Below are 21984 nucleotides of genomic sequence, written 5' to 3' on the forward strand. Positions count from 1 at the left end.
TGGAATCCTGGTTCCACACCTCTCCATGAGGAGCTAAAAAACTGAAGTGATGCTACAACAAAGTCCCACCAAAATGTCTTCAACTTCATGCACAGGAAAGCATCACTTCTTTTTTTGGTGTTTTGTTTGTTTTTTTTTTTAATAAAACATCCTTGGAGAAATGAGAAACGCAGAGAAGTAAAACAAGAAACAAGGGGATACATATAATACATCATCTGAAACATGTGTGCTTCCTCTATTAACATTTCCATCCTTCATTTCCTTCTCTCCACACAAACAAAATCCCTCACTATAGCGATTCTAGGCAAACAAGGGGATTTTTTCTTTACAGCGACCAGTTCCACAGCAGAACAAGCTGTTAGCAAAACAAATACTGAAATAAGAGGAAGAAAAGGGCACTAGAGCCCCAAAGTGTTGAATGTGGACATGTCCACTGGGTAAAGCAGGATCACAGAAAATTGATGATTTCTGCTGCTTTTGAGATCATAATCATCTCAGACTGCTCATATAGGTTTGGTTTGCATTCAGAACTGCAACAAAAATCTGTTTGTTTGGGGTTTCTTTGGTTTAGTTTTGGATTTTGATGGTGATTTAGAAGATGGTCTAGAAAATGGCTTGAAAATGTTGATGGTTCCATTCAACCCCTCAGCATGTCTCTGCCATTTTGAAATTATTTCTGATTGTAGGAGTAGAAGATGAAATGTCAAATATTTAAACACAAATTATCAGTATGGTGGGGAGGGAGAGTAAACAGAATTATGTGAAGACCAGTGAGATTTCAAGAATGTGGAAAAAAATAAAGACAACCCCTCACAAAAAGAGAGAAGATATTGGTTAATCAGCAGCACTAAGGTCATTTAATGCTGAAACAAAAGCAGAATGGGACCACGTTCCTTTGGGCTAATGCAGCTTGTAGGAAACTCCTGATGCTGGCAGAGGAACCAGCATCCCTGCAAGCTGCAGCAGGGAATCCTGGCACTGCCAAAGGCTCCAGGAGCTCAGCTAATGCTGATGGAAAATCCAGGGGTTTATCCTGTACTTGGACACTCCAAACAGCCCCAAGAGGTTTAATCCTGCGCGAGGCTGAGGAGGATATTGTGTATCATGGATACTCCAGCCAAAGGATTGTTCTGCCCAAGTAATTGAAGGAGGGGACTGGAGGGTCTTTAAGCTTAATTGATTTTTTTTATTCCAGTTCCCTACGGAAATGAGATTGGTGCAATGAAATTGGCTGTGTCTGTCTGGCCGTCCCCTGCTCCTCTCATCCCCTAATAACTTGGGAACTCAGAGACCAATTACAAGGGAGCTTGACAGAGGAAGGAGGTCTCAAAGCTATCAAATTCCTGCATCCCTCATGAAAGCAGGCAGCCAAGCAGAGGAGACAGCCTTTGATAACTTGTCCAGGAAATCTACCTGGGAAAAGTTATTGTGGTTTAGGTGAAAACTTGATTTCTCAAGAAAGAACAACCAAAAGACCCAACTATGTAAAAAATTCTGCAGCTCATTGAATTACTTGCTCCCTGTGTGGATAAATTCAGTTTTTCATGGATAATCTCAAAACCAAGACAAAAAAGACAAACATTTGGAGATCAGGAAAGAAATATGACTTTATTTGCATTTTGTTCCATACTGAGTTGCACCACCATAAAAAAAAAAAAAAAGTATCACTCCAAATATTTCCATCCTTACCCATCTCCCCTCTAACCCCATTATCTGCCTAATTAAATTTTGGGTGTATCGAATTGTTAGGCCCATCTTTTGGGAGGCTGCACGCTTCAATCACAATTACATGCTGCATATTTCATGATATATTTCTTTTGCGTATAATTAGGAATAAAAAATGTAATCCCAAAAAGATGGTTAATAATTTAAATCCTGAGGATTTGATTAAAAGCATCTGAGCATTGCAGATGACAAGGAAAGAACAGTGACTCCATTATAACCAAGGGAAAAAATCAAGGATTCAAGCACTTTTTTTCCCACACCAAGGCCTAAAATCCTAAAAACAAATAGAGGAACAGAAAAATATGTCAGCCCTGATATATTCCTGCAATTTAATCCGTGGTATAGGGCTGAGGGTTTTGCACATAAGATGTTTCATTTGAAAAGTTCATCTACAAATATTTCTTAAAATGCTCCCTTCCAAAATTTCATTAGCAGAAATTAATATTCTCTGATGGAAGCACTGCACTTACCTCACTGCTCAGGCAGCACCACCTTCCAGAGCCTGTGTGTTTGCAGGCCACTATACAAAGCCTTCACACAAAAAATCAAATCATCTCAACACTAAAAATATAGGTGGAAGAGAAACAACCAAGATCATGTTCTCAAAACAATTTGCAAATTCAGGATATTTATGTTTTATTACAGTCTGTGCCACCAGTAGACATCTTTAAGGGATACAGAGGGGAGTAGGGATTATCACCAGTAAGTGAAAAATTCAGAACAGGGATTATAGACATTTTAAAGCAAACTGGGACTGGGAACAGGGAGGCCATTCCCATTTACAAACACTCTACATTTGCTTCCAGGGAAAACACACCTGCAGCTTCTCCACAGCCTTGCAGCAAGCTCTGAGCATCCTGCAGCTGTGCACATGCAGCACTGCAGCTCCCCAGAACACAAAATGTCTCTGTGGGACAAGAAATCTGATTCATCAATGGGAGGCATCAGAAACCAGGGGTATGCAACATGGTAAATAACATTTATATACATATTTTTCTAATATTATACATATAACATTTTTTATTGATGTCTCCACTGTCTTGACTGCTACACAGGTTACAGCCATGCCAATTTTTTTATTTAATTCTACAAAACTAGTTACAAATTCTCTACTTAATACTTCTTGATGGTCTTTGATTTGCAGGGCCTGAATTATAATTTTTTTTCTGCCTAGATAGTACTATATAGAAACACAATGGTACATTTTATTACTTTTAAAGGTACAGCATCTAATAATGCTTGCACTTTCTACTTTCTCCCTGTCACATCTCTCTCTCACTGAAGGAAAGGCAATCTTGGCATTTTACTGGAATCTCTCTTGCCGTGTAGCACTACTAAATATCAACACACCCGTGTACACTGGATTAAAATTGCATTTTAAAAAAACTACTTAAATCTTTTTTAACAATTTGTTCTCATTTACCTTTACACAGAAGCTCTGGCCCTTCTATTGACCAAAAAATTACATCACAGGACCAAAAAAGATTAACTGAAATAACTCCCCACAGTAAGTCTACAGCAGAGGCAAAAAATTAAACCAATTAAGTGCACTCGGAATCAAGACATCTGTTCAAGTCCTGCCTTTGCTCTGTGACAAGGAAATTCACTTCCTTACTCTGTGCCTTTGTTGACAACTGTGAAATGAGAATATTTCTTCTCTCCCCACCTTTGTCTGTCTTATCTTTTTAGGGAACAAATTCTGCAGCCAGAATCAGCTCTGGCAGTGCCCCCGTGCTGAGGATGAGGCAATGGGTGCCTTTGTTGCATTGTTGTGGCTGCAGAGCAGGGTGGCTTGCAGCAAACACAAGCAGGGAAAAGCAACCCTTGCTTAGTTTAATTATCAGGAAATCTTGGGCCTAAGTGAATAAATTATTGCTTTGTTTCTACTTGAGGCTGCCTTGCTGTGTTTTTCCCAGAAGAGAATACAGTGGGTTTCTGCAAGTGGGGAACAGATTAAAAGACACAACTCTGCTGAGTTGTTCAGTGCTGCTGATGGTGAAGCAAGCTGAAAGCTGTGGTAAGGCTGATGTAAACAAAGTATTTACATAGCAAATAAAAGTCAGCTACTCTTGATTGACCTTCATTCAGAAATCAACCCTAATTCAGAATTAACCCAAATTGAGAAGTTCCTACAAAATGAATGCATACATTGATTTGAAGTATAATCAGAGAATCACAGAATGTTTGGGTTGGAAGGGACATGGAAGGTCAGCTAGTTCCACCCCCTGCCATGGCAGGGACACCTTCCACTGCCCCAGGCTGCTCCAAGCCCCAGTGTCCAACCTGGCCTTGGATATCTCCAGGGATCCAGGGGCAAACACAGCTGCTCTGGGCACCCTGTGCCAGGGCCTCCCACCCTCACAGAGAATTCCTTCCCAAAATCCCACTATCCTTGCCCTCTGCCAGTTTGAAGTCATTCCCCTTGTCCTGTCACTCCATGCCCTTGTCCAAAGTCCCTCTCCATCCTCCTGCCAGCCCCCTTTAGGTACTGGAAGGTGCCATAAGGGCTGCAGAGCTTTTCCCCAGGCATTGGCCCCCTGGAGATCAGATCCCATTGCCAAGGGAAACTGGGGAGCAGAACAACCACTAGAACAATCTGCACTGCCTTATCCTCCCTGGCCAAAGAGAGAAAGATGGAACCAGTTAAAACCCCACCATTCCTGGCAGCCACTGGTCTAACCTGTGCTTGAGAAATTCCACAGATGGAGACACTGCAGCTTCCCCAGGCCATTTATTCCTGGACTTAACCATCCCTTCATTTGAAAAGTTTTTCCTAATGTCTTCACTAATCTCTGCTGCAATTTAAGCTCATTATGCCTCGTCCCAGTGGACATGGAGAACAGTTTATTCCCTTCCACTTTGCAGGTAATCACGGGAGACTCTGAAGACCTATTATTCCCCCATGTTGCTATCACATGTTTTAGCATTTGTGCTTTTCATGCTATAGGAAAATGTCTGATAACAGTGAAAAACTGCACATACACCCTTAGGTAAAAAGAGATATTTCACACAGAGAGCCTTTAGGATATCAGTTATAAGAATACCTGGGCAAGTCCTGTCTTTGACTCTTCATTTCTAAATTCTACCTGTCTAAAAGCATTTGAAACAAAGAATCCTGACACTTTTCAGAGCAAATGTCACCTTGCTGGAGGAGCAGAAGTTGTTGCATATTGGCTAAAAAATGACTGCCTTTGTGGCTGTGATTATACTGAACAACATGAGAGCAGCTAATGGTGTAATCACCAGAGCAATGTCTGCTGGTCCAAAGAAATGGGCTCTGCTCCACACCACTGATACCAACCCCACATGGGGGATGGGTCATTCAGGCCAAATTTGCAAGAGAACTCAGGAGCAGAAACACCCAGCTTTTGATGCAGCAGTGGAATTACTGCTGAACTTGGGGACTGAGTGACTTCAACTACAGAAAATCTGTCATTCTCAAGGCAGTGAAAAGCACTGGGCACATACAGAAGTGTGAGGCAATTAAGATGGAGGTGGCAATACCTACACAGCTTTGTAAAGTCATCCTCAGCAGCATCATTTCAGCCTTTGTTGGGGGCTCAGAAATCAGCTTTGACTGGTTTTGCTTGGGAAAACACCCACCTAAAAACAAGACTTTTTTAAATATTTATTATAATTGCAGCAGCACCAGCACTAAACATCCCACCTGAGATGCAGCAGAGCTCCAGACCTGCATGAAGTAAGCACATACTGATTATCCTGAAGGACTGGCCAACAGAAAGAAGTACTTACCAGCTTGCTTTTGTGACATTCAGGGCACAGATGCCACTTGGCTTCTAATACCACAGTGTTATGAGGCTCTTGTGAGAGACAACCCTGGATATTCACTGCTGCCAGCAGTCAGTGGTGATTGATGACTCTATTACAGTGATGGCTGTGGCTCCATGTTTTCTCCACGGCCCTCAACAGCAGCCAAAAAGCAGTGACTTAAGGAGCTTTTTGAGCTCTCAATTCCTCTATCAAGAGTCAGTACATCCTTTGTTCAGCTGCTTGTTACAAAAGTCAGAAAAGGCTTGTTTCTTGATTCCTCCAGCTTATGAACCTCTGCCTTGACCTGCATTTCTAGGAGAGTGCTAATAAAAGGGAGATTAATCTTGTAAAAGAAGTATCTGTATTTCAACTGCACATTGTGGTATTTCCACCCAACACATGGACACAGCTGTAGCCCTGACCAACCAGCATTCATTTTCCCCACTGGTTGTCCCACTATTTTTGTTTGTTTCAAGCATTTACATAACACACCAGCTCACCACAAGGAATTCTCCCTCTGGGTTTTAAGCCAAAAGAGAACCAGCAAGTCAAATCCATTCCCTCATACTGGGCTAACTTTGCTCACTAGAACATGCAGATCTCAGCATATTAACAAGTATTTCCTCCAATATTTACCACTGAAAAGTTGCACAGGTGGCATCATTTCCTAGATATATTATGGTTTCCTTTGTCAACCAAAGTATTTGGGATTCCTCTAATTCTGTTGGTTTTGCCCTATGCTGTCTAGCTCTTATGTCACTTTGCTCCCCACAGCTCTGTACCTGTAACTCCCCACTCTATCCTCTCTCCATTTCACATATTCCTTTCTCTACATCATCACTAAACCACCTTTTCCTTAGTCCCAGCCTAATTCTGCCTTCACACATTTTTTTTTTTATTTGGACACATCCTCACTTTTTTTTCCCCCACAAGCTTATTATTGCTGTGCTAGTCACTCTGACAGAAGCCTTTAGCTCCCATGATTGGGCTCCATTTGGCCCTCTTTAGCAAAGCTAAAATTCTAAAAATAATAAAACACCTGAACACAAGCTGACATCAAAAATTAAACCTCTGCCCAACATCAGCCATGTAACCCTCACTGCAAAAAAGCCAATTAGAACTGCAAGGAACAGGGGTGGTGCACAGCTACCAGAACAGAGGCTGGGTGACACTGTGGTGAGGGCATTATTCATATTTAACTCAGGATGATCTTCCTTTTTTCCAAACCTATCAGAACCAGTTTCTATTACCAAAGAATCCACATCTAGCTCGTGACAAACTACAAAATATTCCATATACAACTCATTTAGCACGTCTACCTGGTAACAGCTCAAGTTTGTCAGATTTCTGCACACACAGAGCTGTTTCCTCTCCATCACCACCCTCTCTGCAACGATCTGGTACCATTCCTGGTGTCAGCAAGTTTGTTTTCCTACAGGTAATAAAGTGCTCCCACTGGCTACACAGGCACTGATAGAAGAGAAGAAGTTGGAAGCAAAGAATGAATCTAATCTCCAACCCAAAATACCCACAGCTCAATCACCTTCCTCAAGCCTCAGCTTTTCTATCCCTCCTTACAATTCACTGTAAAATAAATATTTAAGTAGTAACACCTAATACAAGCTACCAGGAGAACAGTCTGAGTCTGCTCTGCAGAGTTGAGTGAGACAGCTTTTAGTGGTCATACTCAAAAGAAAAAAATGTCTTTTTATTTCCCAGTTCATCTCACTGGAAAAAGATTAAAGATTCAGAAATTTTTTCCATCAGGAAGATCTAGAACTCAATAACTCCTGCAACTGAAGGGTTTGGTCTCAACATTTGTTTCAAAATCAGTAAAGGCTGCTACACAAAGTATTTATTTTCAAAAAATCTATAGATATTTATTGAACAAATAAGAAAGCAGTGGAAGTTTTCATAATCAGATACTACAAAATAGCCAAATTTTTAAAAGGTTATCTACAAGATTGAAATAATTCAGCTCCAGACAGCAGATAAAGAAAATAGTTTCACTGACATTATAAGCAAGCAAGGAATGACAGATTTAGACAAACTACAATAAACAAACAAACATTTCTTAATTAAAAACAACGGGAGTACAAAGATTGTTCTTCTCACTTCACTTGTTTTAGTGGAGCCTTGTTAGGAGCAGGTGAGCATCTCTTGTAGAGAAGGAGTAGCAGCAGTGGTTTAAGTGGACCTGCAATAAATAAACTCTATTTTAGGAAGAATATTTAGAGCAATCATTAGCAGGTAGAACATTCACCATCCTAGGAAAGCAGAAAGCCAGCTTTCACTTGTACCAAGACACAGAATATAGGAGTTTAATGATGAAAAAAGTGATCTTTATATAACATGGCACCATCTTGATGCACTAAGGATGCATTGTGCAGAAACACTGTGACTCAAATTAACATGCAAAAAGATCACAATGGAACTGCCATTAGTCTTCTGTCCTAACTAACTTATTTTTAGAATAAACCAGAGATGACTCACACTACTGAACCACTAAAATATACCCATCATTCTTAGTGCCCTAAGGTTGGCACAAGCAACTTGCAAATGTCAGAAAAGCATATAAACCTCGTTAATGTTTTCAGAAATTCATTTAAAGATAGAAACAGGTCCAAAAAGATGCCTGTCTAAATGCATTGCAATTACGTTACAATTATTTTCCAAATACACAGATATGCTCTGTCTTTTCTCAGCTCATTACTGACTCAAACAATTTGCCCTTCTGGGATCAATTGTTTGCTAATAAATAATTGTTTACAGTCACAAAATGATATTAAGGAGTATTCTTATTAGTTTTCCTTCTACAGCCTAATAAGATTCCAAACTAGCTGATTCCCAAGAGTCTAACCTTAACCTTGCTGTGTTTAACAGCCCAGGAAATGATGAACCATCTGTTTCAGAAAATAATGGAGGGCCAAGAGGAAATATTGTTTAATTGTAGATTAACCTCCTTGTACAGCAGAATGAAGCATCTCCAGAATTAGCAACTCCAACTAGCAATGAATGAAAAAAATCCTGAAAGCAGTTCTTACTATTAGAAAACCAACAGCAGCAAGTATTCTTTTATCAACTTTGAAAAACACAACAAAATAAAACAACTCATAAATGTATGTAACAAGTACAACCTGATTTAAAAAAAAAATTATCATATTTGGATTCTTCTACTTGAGGAGCTCTGAGAAATAAATACTAAAACAGTTCTGGCTTTATTTTTCTAGGAGTATCAAAATTACTTTAAAACCAATATCTCCCAGTGAGAAATGTGGAAGTTATAAAATAATAAATATCTCATCTTTGTAGGTATAAAACAGCTGCTCCAAAGCAACAGACAAGTTACTTAAGGGTGTGGAGGGGAAGATCTTGAGGTTTTAAACTCAAGAAATTTGATCATTTATGTATCTGTTTTCACAGCCACTTTTAATAATGGAGACAACCTGGTAAGGTGCAAGACAGATTGAGTACTAGAAGAGAAAAAACCTAGGAGCGGTAAAGCACAGGAATTTGAAAATAAAGCCAACTGCTCCTGTGCCTCCATCATTAGGGCAGCACAATTCTGCACTGGGATGGCAATTTTTCTATGTAACATTGATGCCAAAGCAAGCTGAACAGGAATTTTTACCTCCATCAATCAGTTTGCCTCGTTTTGACAGCAACAACAACAGAAAAGCGTGTTATCAAAGGGCTGCAGCAAACTCCAACATGCAGGAACTGAGAGAGCTTTCCCTTGATTTTACACAACCTTCCTAGAACAGAATCTAAATTCAATGCTCACTCTGACAGCTGGGTGCATACTCAGTGTGACAGATTGCATTCATTCCAAGTTTTAAATATCCAAACACGGTAACATTTACTCCAATAAATTATTCTTGAATTCCTCACTCAATTCCTGAAGCAATGAGCTCGCAATAACTCTACAGCTTCATATAATAGCACCTATTGAAAGAGGATAAGAGTTTGACATTCTTCTCCCACTAAACAACCAGGCACAATTTTATCCATCAGCCGTCTATCAACCTACGGATATTGAAAGCTTGGGCGAAGGAGATAACATCAAACCCAGCCCTACTGTCAAGCTGCACTATCTCCTGCCATCAATAATACTATTCATGAATTTAGGAAAATTAATAAATCTTGGGGTGGAGGCTCAGAAAGCCTCAAGTGCAGGTGAAGCAGACACTCACTTGGGCTTTGTCTCTGCGTCTGTCACTTGGCGGATGTAGATGCCGTCCTCGGGGTGCTCGATGTCGTCCATCTCGTACATGTAGGAGGAGGCGATGGCCAGGGTGGTGCCGTCGTTGCTGAAGGCCAGGGAGGCAATGCTGGTGGGATAGCGGTGGAACTGGCACAGCCTCTTCTTGTTGAAGGGGTCCCAGATGTTCACAAAGCCGTCAGAGCCGCCTGCGAGTCAGGGTTTCAAAAAGTTATGATTGAGGAAAAGAGTAAAACTGAAGAGATGCAGCACAGGAAAAAAAAAAAAGAGAACTACTCGTAATTAGTTTGTCAGGAAAAACACAGGGTTGATTCATTCGGTAAAGAGCACAATGAGCATTTCCCAAACTCCCTGTTAAAGCAGTTAACTGGAGAAAAGACTGCAATACAATTTTATCTTACAGCACTCTAAATTCTAAGAAAGTGGTAAGGCAGAAAAAAATTTCCTAAGAGAGATTCTCACTGCATCATAGTTTTAAGCTGACAGTGAGACTTGTGATTACATCTGAAGCTGACAGTGAGACTTGTAATTACACCTGCAGATCCAAACACAAGCTTGTGTTTGGGGGAAAAAATATTAAGAGTTAAGAACTCTCACCATATCAAGTAATTTTAAAACCCTGCTTATGGCATGAATACAATTTAAATGCTTAAAAAGTCAGGGTATATGAAGAAAAGGCTGATCTGTTTACACCAAAACTAAAGGAACTGAGGCAAGTGTCACAAAGAATTGCGAATTTACCTGTAGCAAACGTGTTGTGGACGTTATGGAAAGAAATGGCATTAACTGGATAAATCTGCTCGATGTTATTCTCCTTCAAACGGTGACATTTGAATGCATATTTCTTCTTCTGGATTTCTGGGCTTGGATCCAAATATTCCACGGCTACACGACCTTCAATAGAGCTTAAAACATAACCCTAACAAGAAAAAAAAAAATGGAGCTACGTATTTTAGAAGTTTACAACTGCAGAAAAAACTGCAATACGATTTTATTTCATAGCCTTCTAAATTCTAGGAAAGTGGTAAGGCTTAGAAAAAAGCTTTCTAAGAGAGATTCTCATTGCATCATAGTTTTAAGCTGACAACGAGACTTGTAATTGCTTCTGCAGGTCAAAAAACAAGCTTGTCTTTGGGGAAAAAATTTCAAGAGATAAGAGCACCTTGCATTTGCTCACCTATTCCCCAAGGCCTAAATATCTGAAATATGAGAGATACTCACAGGACTATTTAGTTTCAGAATTACATTACATTAAAATTAGTTCAGAGCTTTATACTAACAACTAAACACTCAAGCTGAAATAGTATTTTCAGTGAAACTTGATTACAAGTTGTGTTCACTTATCCAGTTAATTACAGTCCTGACTTGGAGCAACCTGAGATGCTTTTATTATCACTTTTGAGTTAAGTCCATAATAGATCTTTTCAGAAATAGGATTGCAATGATATCTAGCTATAACAAGGCTCTTTAAAATCCATCATACAATACAATCTGGAAGATCAGCTTGTTTTACTATAACTAGAACTGAAAATGGACAAAGCTTTCATGCCAGTTCAAGAACAAGTAACTAGGTCTTGCAATTCCTGTACTATCACTCTGTACAGGGGAAAATTCCCTTACAAATTAGTTTGGCAGAGAAAAGCAATCTTCTTGCTTTCCTTGAAAAAAGAAATACCACAGACACACCACGTTAACTTGCACAGAACAGCTGTAGGAGCACCTGAATTGTACAATTCCCCCTGGATAATGGATCCAGGGTTCTGCAGTGCATGCCACAGAGAGAAAAAAAAAAGAAAAATACATAAATGACATTCATGCAGTTTTAATCCTGCCCCTGTTCACAGACTGTTCAAGAACCCTGGGTTACAATGCATAAAAGCTGCTTAGGAACCACCAGTTCTGGCTTTCTCTCTTCTACTGCAGCTGGGGAGGGGAAGGATGTTATTTTTAATTACATGTCAGCATTGTGATTCATTAAACAGGTTATTTCTAAAGAGGAGACAAATCTTGAGGAACAAAACAACAACATAATATGCTTGTAAGTCGGTGGCAAACATGGCTAAGCTGCACTAAAAAGAATTAATGTACCCCAGGAAGTTTCCCCCTCCCAAAGTTTGATTACAAAACACACCCCCACTGAAAAACAAACTTGAAAATAAACCCCCATTTCCCTGAAGAACATCAGCAGCAATGTGACTGCTGCCATTGCTCCCATACCTGTTTGTTGGGGAATGCTCTGATGCAGCGGGTCTGGTACTTCAGGCTCGATTCCCTTCGCTGCTGAACGTATCCCATGTTCCTCAAATCCCACACCAGCACCCTCCGACCTGCTGTCCCCACAATCAGTCTGTCCCCAGACACAGACAGGGTGTAGACCTGCCAAAAAACAGTATTTACAGTATTTAACAGTGATATTAGCCTGGAAACCCCCGTGCTCCTTGTACAGAATAAGCTGTCAGCAATGAGCACTAACTGATGACATCTCCCATGGAATGCTCAGCAACAGAATTCCCTGCAGCTTTCATTTAGAACCCAAATTTGGGACAAGCAGCAGGAATGTGCAGCTAGACAGTGAGAACACCCTGATGTAGCATTCAAAAGCTCAAAAACTATTTCAGACATTAATTTACTGAAATTAATGGCAAAAGAAAAACCCATACAAAGGAATAGAAGGGGAAGTGCTGGATATTGGAATTAATCTTGGCTTGGTTTTGCATTCCCACTGTCAGATCATGATCCTGCAGTTTAGTCCTCCAAAACCACATCACACATTTTCTTCTGTTTTCCTCCACCTGGTAACCAAGTATTTTTATTTATAAACTGAATATTTTGAGTTGAGCTTCATGTTAATAAAATTAATTGCCAAGAAATCATTAAAAAAAAAACACATTACTTTGTGTACTTTAATAAAACTAAGTGAATTTGAAGAAAGCAATATGCTTGACATATTAAAAAAAAAAAAAGATAATGGCTTGTAATTTTAACTCTATTTTAACTCTATCCCAAAACTTGGCTCAGTGGGAAATTTTGTATTATCAAATTTCATATGAAAATATTTAGTGCATTAATTGTTGTTTCCAGCTATTGCTTGGGATGCAGTTCATTCAATATGTTAAAAAAAAAAAAAAAAAAAACCAAAAAAAAAACAACAACAAAAAGGAAAGTGGTTTAGTCAAAAAACCCCTGTGCAATGGAATGAATTCCAGGTTGTTGATACATAAGCAGATGGAATCCAGCTACCTACAGCTGCCACTGAGCTGCTAACAAGAGCAAACGATGGGAATGAGCTTTTTCCAGTGATCAACTGCAGCCAAACACACAGGAAACAGATCTTGTGTACTCCTCAGATCAGGAATTAAAAGTGTAACAGATCTGGTATCCTGCCAGAGGGAATCAGTTTGCTTTTGGCACATGCTTGGATGATTTCACTTGGTTTCACTTTGTGGTTCTCTGATGAAGCCCAACAAAGCTGCTTGGTTCTGGTAAGAGTGCACTGAAACATCACACACAAGTTCTCTTCATTTGCTACAAAGAGGTTTTCAAAAAGTTAATTTCTAATAAAAAGCTAAGCAGACAGATGTGTATGTATACATACAGATAAAAAAGCTTCCTTTAACCAATCCTCATCCACTCAGCATGCTTTCTTCTCTAAAATATGATTATTGAACTCTTTAAGACTGAGATTTTAAGATAGGAAAGTCTTAAATATTCACACAGGAGTTGCCCAAAATTTCTGATGATCCCAATTACTTCTAAAAAGGGTAAGAAAACTTTGAGCCAATGGTAGTTACACCTTTTAACAAGATAGTTTTTTGTTACTGATGTAAAAATCCGTCCAGAAATATTCATAAACACTATATAAAATGTGTTTGTGTACATACAGGGAAACAAAGGCATAAAGAACATTAAATATCTTAAATCTTCTTCACAAACTGATGTCACACCTGTACAGTGAGTGTTCTTTCTCCACCACACAGCCATAAATCAAATGAAACCGTTGTCATGCAGTGGAGTAGGTGTACACATTCATCAAAGGCAGCATTAAAAAAATGACATAATGAACCTTGCTGAACCAATAAGCAGCTTGATTCACTGGGGCTGTCCATTATATGATATTCTGTCAGCAATTTATCACAGTTCTTTACATGCTACATACATCTATAAATCAAAACTAGAAATAATGCAATTACTTTATTCTGCACAAAGGTCGGGCCAGAAGTAGATCCAGCTCTGCTGGAACAAAAGTAAGAGCTATTTAGGGGCAAAGAGAAGGTAATGATGGCTCATAATTAGGACTTGACAATAGGATGTCACAGTGCTAAATGAAATTTTTAAAAGGTACGGGCAAAAAAAAAAAATCATATGTAAAATTATCCAGCAAGCCAACCTGTGTTTAGGAGTCTCTGGAAAAAAAAACAGGAATTTCTGTTAATTCCTTCAATGACACTGCTGTAAGCAGCATGAGAAGTTAACACATCATATGGCCATTAGAAAAAGCTGAAGACATCATCCCATTTTATCTTATTTCTCTGAGTCTCCCTTATCACAGAGGTTTTCAGCTTTAGGAGAATATCTAAATTTACTAGGCATTACTACAAAACAGGCAAATCACAACACAAGCAATGCTCAATTTTTTGAACACAAGTAAAAACCAAAAATATAATTTCAGGCAACATAAAATACCTTCTACAGAGATATTTTTCTGTGCACATTCCAGAACAATCAGACCTTGGGACTGTCAGGGTCTGATACACCTAAAATCTTAACATTTAAGGAAATCAACTGTGCATTTTACAATGAAGCCAAGATACTTGGTTTTCCTTCAAATTTATTTTAAGTTTTAAGAAAGTGGTCCAGCACAAGCACCAAGAATTAAGGAACATTGAGGAAAAGCTCAAAGCCCTCACCAAAAATGGCAATACATTCTGAATACCAATCTTTTAAAATGCTACACTTCCACTCAGTTTAAAAAACATTAAATATAACTTCACAGCTTCAGCCCAAGGCAGTGTCCTGTGGTGTTTCAGACCCAGGATTCATTATTTAGCACCTGGAATGCAGCACTTACCTTTTCAGGCTGGGAGAAGGTTCCTGCATTGCAGGGAGTTCTGGGATCCCAGAGTTTGACAGTTTGATCCCAGCTGCCAGTCACCATGACATTCACTTCTGGGCAATACTCCACACACCTGATAGGAGCATCGTGGGCACCAACAAGGTTTTCTGTAAGAAAACACAACATTTTGCAATTTTACTGACCCTACAAACAGAATGAGAAATAAAGAATAAAAAAAGAACACAACTGCAGCACAAGCATTTCCTGACATTCTACAGGTGCATTTCTATGCCAAAGTCCCTGTAAGGATAGTTCAACCTTCAGAAGCATAACTTTTGCAAAGATCAGGATTGTTACATTTAAATTTATGTTTCTTAAGCTTAGGATTAAAGAATTTTAGGCAGTCACTGAGAGATCTTTACAGGTATAAAGCATCAACTGGTATCACACTGACAAACACACTAACACAGAAAGCAACTTAAGCTTGTGTACATCAATAATATGACAAGAGAAAGCAATGAGCACCTTAATAAAAATATTAAAACACTTGTAGGAAGTCAGGTATGGCAGAATTATTTGAGCTTTTTGGTACCATTACTGCACACACTGATTTGTCAAGCCCTGGCTATTAGCAGATGCTGGTGACTGGCTGAAGTTTGCTTTTCTCTTTAACATTCTAAAAATACACAAAAAAGTGAGACAAACTAGTTCCATATTTTGCACCAAGGCATTGGAACTGGTATTTTCAAGCAATGTTTTCTTAGAAAAAAACTGTAGCACAAGGTCATGACTGATAAAGCAAAAGCTCTGTACCATGAAAGATCATTCTAAATACATCCAACCCACAAACCTCTGAAAAACAACATGCTCAGTTTTAGTTCAGCTTGGCTACTTCACTCTGAGCCACTGAAGCCTATGGCAGAGCAGGATTATCATCAGAAAACCAATTCAAGGAATCCTGCATTGATAAAGCAAAAGCTCTGTACATCCTCTGCCATGAAAGATCATTCTAAATACATCCAACCCACAAACCTCTGAAAAACAACATGCTCAGTTTTAGTTCAGCTTGGCTACTTCACTCTGAGCCACTGAAGCCTATGGCAGAGCAGGATTATCATCAGAAAACCAATTCAAGGAATCCTGCAAGCAGCTACCAAATCTTCTGGCAATGCCAAATTCTTCCAGGTTTTTAGGTGGGCCTTGTTAGGGTCACTGGTTATTTACTGACCAGATACTTAAGTATCCCCCACCTAAAGAACCTGAAGAATAATCTGTGCATATAAGTACATAAATCTGAAGCTCAGTTGCTGACAGCAGTTAGCATTCAATCTGCTCACCTTGGTCCGTGTTTAAGTCGTGCATTTTCAGTTGCTGATCCAGCCCCCCACTCCAGGCATGGGTAGGATCCTATAAAGCAATTAAATTTACCTTATTAAGTTTCCATGGCTGCTCTGCTTTCAGCATTCTAAACTCATAACATAGGACTTGTTTTCAAGAGTTTTGGGAAGATAGGAATTAAGACACAAATGTTAAAGTCTGACCCAGATTTAAGCAGACAGAAGCTTTACAAAATGCTTAAGTGCTTTGAGCAATATGAAGTTCTTTAGTTTAGAAGTAAAACGAAAATAAATTTTAAAAAGGCAGATAGAGGCAAGACCAAATAATTTCCATTTCTTCATATTTTAAATTACTGAGAACCCATCTAGGTGCAGGATAATCCTAAAACTGATTTAGAAGGGAGATACAATTTGAGAACCTGAGTGTTGATCCACAGTACAGCATCAGCCACATGACAAAACATTCAGTGAAAAAAAGCACAGGTAGGCCCGCTCTGTAATTTCAGAGACTGACAATTTCTCATACTTTGGCCACTCTACAGCTGTAAAATAATAATTAAAAAGGCCCTCCCACACTTACATAAAAAGCACAGTCCAGGACAGCCCCTGAATGCTGATATTTGAGTCTCATGGTGTTGGCAGGAACATCATAGAGCCGCACAGTTGTGTCCCAGGATGAAACGAGCAGAAACTGAGATGTGTTTGGACTAAACTTCACTGATGAAATCCCATCATCTGGAGTTTGGTTGAGCTTGAACTCGTTTGATCCCGTCATCTGCAGACAACAAGGCACAAAGCAATTTTAATGACTAAAGAACACAGGCCTAGCAGGGAACAAGACTGAGCCTCTGAAAGGCAGCCCAAAGCAGACCTGAAAACTTCAGTGGCTTTTACACAGAACAGGTTCAGAACACCCAAATTTCTCCAAACTCTAAAGTTCAAGATGGCAATCCCTGTCCAAAACCTCAATAAATGCCTTTCTCTACAGAGGGCTTTTAAATATCAAATGCAACATGAATAAACAACACAAAAATATTATGATCATTATTATAATCTATAAGCTTAGATATTGTTACTTACAAATGTATTTCCCTCACTCTGCTGAGTGTGTGGCTGTGATTTTTGAAGTAAATATTTCTAAGTTATTGTGAACATCAAGAAGTTGCTTTAAGAAACATGTCTTAGCAGAAAAAAAATTGGATTTGAAAACTCAAAAAAATGTTGATTTGCTCCTGGATTGGTATGACTGTCACATGCTTCCAAGAATTGCAACTGGATCATCTTTTATACAGCTGTGCAACTTTCAGACCTTTAGACTTCCACAAGTGCTGTGAAATATGTGCAACAAAAAGCTTTAAGATTGTTTTTCCCCCTCTCTTAGAATCCAAAGAGCAGGTAAAGAAAGGAAAGTTATGTTTTGAGAAGTGCTGAAATGTGGAGTGACCCCAGAACTGGGATGTGACCAGAAAAACATCAACAATTCAATCAAAGAGCAGTGACTGCAAGGCAAATGCAGCACTCCCAATCCAGGACCAGTTTGTTGAAAACTTCCAAGGACAGCAGAAGTTATGAACTGCAAATTTCAGCTGCAAAACAGCACCTTACAAGCACTTTGAAAGAAGAAAGTGCTGGTTACACACCACGAAACGAGCACAGCCTCTTTTCAAGGTTTCTCAAGGCCTTCTCAGCACATTTACCTTCTGCTAAAGGGCAGAGCAGTGACTTAGCTCAGATTTTCTGTACCACTGTCACAGAATTTGTATGCACAACTGTGAAGGTAAGATTACAGCCCTGAGAATAAATCAGAAGACAAGGAGCAGAGGAACCTAGGGCCAGGTGCAAATTTAGGGCACAGTTTGGTGTTTGTCAGCAGCTAAACAATCATCAGGTTGTGTAATAAAGTGAGGAACACACATTCCTACACTGGAGAGATTTCCTGAGTGGGAGCTTTGCTCTCTAAGACACCCTTCAAAAAACACAAAAAAAAACACCCACTGTGTCAACATAAATTGCTATTTCTGCTATTGAAGCATGAAGTGAAGGGAAAAAACCCTTTTAATCATAGAGAAGCTTCTTTCTGAGCCCCCTTTTTAGCCCTGCTTTGGGAACATTGGGAAATGAGAAGCTTGAGGTTTTGCAACACATCTTTCCATGGGAATGTTACTTGGGATTCAGCAGCACCTACTGAGGATGTTTCAGATGCACATCCAGAGACACAAAACCTCAAGGAATTCAGAACAACTGAGACAATTAAATTGGACAAGATTATTGCTGTGCCTACTTAGGCCAGAAAACTCAAACAAACATGAGGTTTGAGGTACGACTTACTGTATTATTTGAGGCCTGGTACAAATTATTAACCAGCCCAAAAGGAACTCCAGGAGGCAAAGCTACTAACACAAGAAACCTGGAAGGATGTCCCAAATACATTTTAAATCCAGAACAATGTTCATAATATCAGAATTTAAGTATGTCCTGCCTCTTAAAAAAAAAAAATCAGACCCAGAGCTCCACATTTTCACAAAAACACAACCAGGATTCCAAACCATAGTGCTGTGCCCACCTCAAACAAAAATCCTGGTAAAATGTTGAGGAAAAAAGTTTTTAAATATTACAGAGAAAGCACATGCTGCTGAAATGGCGATTCTGACTTAACCACGGGGTTCAGTTTGAAAAAAAAAAAAAAATTGGGGGAAAAAAAAATTTTTAGTGAGCAAGCAAGAAATCTGTGCTTTTATAGCTCCTCTTGGCACGGGTGTCACTGAGCTGGCCGGAGGAGCTGGAACAAAGCAGAACGAGCCTCGGGACTCCCCTCCCGCGCTTTTATTCACAGAACACGAAACTCAAAGTACCGTTTTCATGCTGAACGAGTTCCTCCCGCTGCTCCACGGGCCGCCAAGGAAAAGCTTTCGGAGTCAGGGCAGCCCCGAGGCCTCGGTCCCTGTGAGGAGCGCCGGGATGAGGAAAACGCTGCGGGAAGGGAAGAGAGTGAGGGAAGGGCCTGGGAACCAGGCAGGGAGGGCTCCGCACGGGGGAACGAACGCGCGGCCGGGACGGGAGGGCCGGGCCAGGCCAAGCCGTGCCCAGGGTCCCGAATTCCAGATCCCGGATCCCAAATCCCGAACCCCCGGTCCCGGTCCCGAGGTCCCGGCCTCACCTCAGCCGCCGCCGCCCGCGCGCGCGCACTGCCGCCCTCCCCCCGCGATTGGCCGGTTCGAACGCGCGTGGCGCTGCGTCCCCGACGTGCGCCGCGAGCCCGCCGCCGCGGGGCGTGCCGGGAGTTGTAGTCCGCCGCTCCCGGGGCAGTGGCGGCGTGAGGGGGTCGGTGCCTCCTCCCCGTCCCACCCCGGCTGATAACGGAGGGGCCCGGGAGGTGCCCCAGGGGGAACCGCACGGGGAGAGAGGCTGCTGCTGGGCTTTAGCGGTGCTAACGGATAAAACCCGAAATACGAGTTATTACCCCTAAAAACAGAGTCCGAAAGGCGAAGCGGGGCCGTGTTCCCCAGCCGGGCTGCCGCTACCGCGGGGCTGTGGCTCAAACCCCGGCTGTGGAGCGCGGGGAGCGCGTTCTCCTTCCCCGCATGGCAAAACGCCTCATTTATCCCGTCGGGTATTTTATCAGGGAACTAAAATAGGGGGTTTGTTTTTCGCTGTCCTCGTTGCTGTAGCTGTTACAGCCCCGGCGCTCGGCACGGGCCGGAGCTCGGAGCCGGTGGCCGCAGTTCGCTCGGGATTTACCGGTTTGCCGTGACCCACGGGGGCCGTCGAGGATGCCCAGTGCGAACCCGAGCCGCGGAGAGCAGCGACCAGTCCCCGGTAGCACCGAGCCCATCACCGCGGCTTCCACCGAAACACTCCGAAAAACAGAAAAAAAAAAGTCCCCGTTTAACGAAACTTTCCGGGAAATGCCCCTCATCTCCCAGCCGAGAGAAGGGCAGCGAGCCCCCGCCGGCCCCGGCACGGGCGGACGGTCGGGCCCGGCTGGGATTCCCTGCAGGAAACGAGATAAGGAGCAAAAATTCCGGAAAAACAAACCCTCGGCGTTACGAGTCGTTTTGGCTCTCCCGTGCATCGATCCCGGGCCCTTCCCGGCCCGGCCGCGGGGCACCCCCGGTGCCGGGGTCCCCCTCGGGGACACGCGACCGAGGTGGCAAATGTACAAACGAGGCTTAAAACGCTTTAATTTTTTTTTCCCTTTCTTACTTTCTTTAAAAATATTTACAGATCTGAAATAACGCTTTTTTTTAATTAATTTTTTTTTTTCCTTTTCAAGTGACAGGACGGCAGGAGGGCAGAGCGGGGGTGCCCCCGGCGCCCCGGGCTCTCCGTGTGCCCGTCCCTCCCATCAGTTTCGGTGCTGTGTCCCCTCCACGGGGGCGGCCTGAGAGCCCGCACGGAGCCCCCGCGGCGGCCCCGGCCCCGCTCCCGCTGCGGTCCCGACGGGGCGGGGGGCGCGGGGCTCAGTAGTCGATCTTGTTGTAGAGGTTGTAGAGCGGTAAGGCCGAGAGGTTGCTGCCGGGGTAGTAGAGAGGGGCGGGGAAGGCGATGGACCGGGGCACCGGCACTCGGAGGAGGGAATTGTCTCTGAACACCAGCGGCATCCCCACCAGAGTCTGCGCCGAGGCGTGGGCCATGTTGGCCGCCTCCAGCTCGGCCGAGAGCTGCCGTTTCCACTTGTTCCTGCGGTTCTGGAACCAGGTCTTCACCTGGGTCTCGGTGAGCTGCAGGCTGGAGGCCAGGCAGGCCCGCTCCGAGCTGCTCAGGTAGCGCTTCATGTCGAAGGTGGACTCCAGCTGGAAAACCTGCGAGCGGCTGAACACCGTGCGCGTCTTCTTCTTGGCGGCGCCGGCCTGCCGGTCCCCGCCGTCGCGCTGCCGCTCCCCGCAGGAAGGCGAGGAGGGTCCCAGCGGCTTCTCCTTCTCGTCCTTACAGTCCTGCGGGGGAGGCGAGAGGAAGGGCCCCCGCTCCCCGCTGCCCGCCGCCGCCGCTCCGCTCCCCTTGGCGCTGCCTGCAACAGAGCGACAGCGCGGGGGTCGCACGGCGGCCGGCACCGGGACCCCCGACGGCCGAGCCCCCCGGCCCGGAGGGAAGAAGCACCGAGGCGAGACCCCGGGCAGGCACCCGCCTCTGCTCCCGGGGGAACACACAACCGACCCCTGGGGAAGCCATCCCCTCCTGGGTATCCCTGTGCCCCGGATGGATGGATGGATGGATGGACGGACAGGTGACAGTGTGTGCCACAGTGAAAGCAGCTGAGTACCAGGCTTCCTATCCGACACGAGCCGGCAAATTTTACTTTACAGCATCGCATTTCATAGACCGTTTATTCAGAAATAATGCTAAATAAAATAAAATTAATAAACAATGTTCTTCCCTCTGCCCGAGCTGTAATCAGAAGCTAAGAAAACGAGCGTTATCCATCGCACCGCATCCCTCGGGGAAATCAACACCGGATGGGATGGAAAATATTTTTTGTTTAAAAAGCCACCCCATTTTTCCTGGAGTTCCTTCCTCCCCGCTTCACCCACGGACGGCGCAAACACTCTGTGCCCGAAAGCAGAGAAGGTGCGACGTGCCCCCGCCTCCCTCTTCCCGGCGGGGGCCGGAGCGGGGCCGAGCCCTCCGCGGCCCTTCCCGGCGGGGCCCGTCAGTCCCGTCCCTGCGGTACTCACCGAGACAGGTGAAGCTCAGGGGCTGGTGCTTGTGGCACGCCTCGGCGGGGCCCTGAGCCTCGGGGCAGAAGCAGCCGCGGTGCTTCCAGCTCTCCTCCGGCTCCTCGTCCTCCGAGGACAGGGAGAGGGTCCGGGCGCGGGCGGGCCAGGCGGGCGCCCTGTCTGCGGCTTCCCGGGGAGGGTCGGCGCTGCCGCTGCCCAGGA

At 43.0% G+C, this 21984-nt stretch overlaps 3 protein-coding genes across 3 annotated transcripts in view; 1 reads left to right on the forward strand and 2 right to left on the reverse strand.

Moving 5' to 3' along the window:
• Positions 1 to 7350: 7350 nt before the first annotated feature.
• BUB3 (BUB3 mitotic checkpoint protein) lies at positions 7351 to 19312 on the reverse strand. Its single transcript, XM_041461621.1, has 9 exons — positions 19266 to 19312; positions 18961 to 19078; positions 16689 to 16883; positions 16109 to 16178; positions 14787 to 14938; positions 11936 to 12094; positions 10460 to 10637; positions 9690 to 9906; positions 7351 to 7693 (listed from the first exon to the last, which is right to left on the reverse strand). Exons 2-9 carry the CDS (start codon positions 18967 to 18969, stop codon positions 7684 to 7686), a joined length of 990 nt encoding a protein of 329 aa, XP_041317555.1. The 5' UTR covers positions 18970 to 19078; positions 19266 to 19312; the 3' UTR covers positions 7351 to 7683.
• Positions 18968 to 20281, forward strand: LOC121350094 (basic salivary proline-rich protein 1-like). The gene is made up of 3 exons (XM_041461129.1): positions 18968 to 19419; positions 19581 to 19718; positions 19777 to 20281. The coding sequence occupies exons 1-3, from the start codon at positions 18968 to 18970 to the stop codon at positions 20279 to 20281; spliced, it is 1095 nt and encodes a 364-aa protein (XP_041317063.1).
• Positions 20282 to 20568: 287 nt separating this feature from the next.
• The window catches only part of HMX2 (H6 family homeobox 2), a 1489-nt gene continuing 73 nt past the window's right edge, over positions 20569 to 21984 (reverse strand). Inside the window, exons 1-2 of the mRNA XM_041461600.1 lie at positions 21781 to 21984; positions 20569 to 21116 (exon numbers count right to left, since the gene is read on the reverse strand). The exon at positions 21781 to 21984 is cut by the window's right edge and continues 73 nt beyond it. Coding sequence (XP_041317534.1) covers positions 20569 to 21116; positions 21781 to 21984 — 752 coding nt within the window. The remainder of the gene's footprint in view (positions 21117 to 21780) is intronic.

Source organism: Pyrgilauda ruficollis, unplaced genomic scaffold, assembly GCF_017590135.1.
Source record: "Pyrgilauda ruficollis isolate IOZ18807 unplaced genomic scaffold, ASM1759013v1 scaffold15, whole genome shotgun sequence".
NCBI lineage: Eukaryota > Metazoa > Chordata > Aves > Passeriformes > Passeridae > Pyrgilauda > Pyrgilauda ruficollis.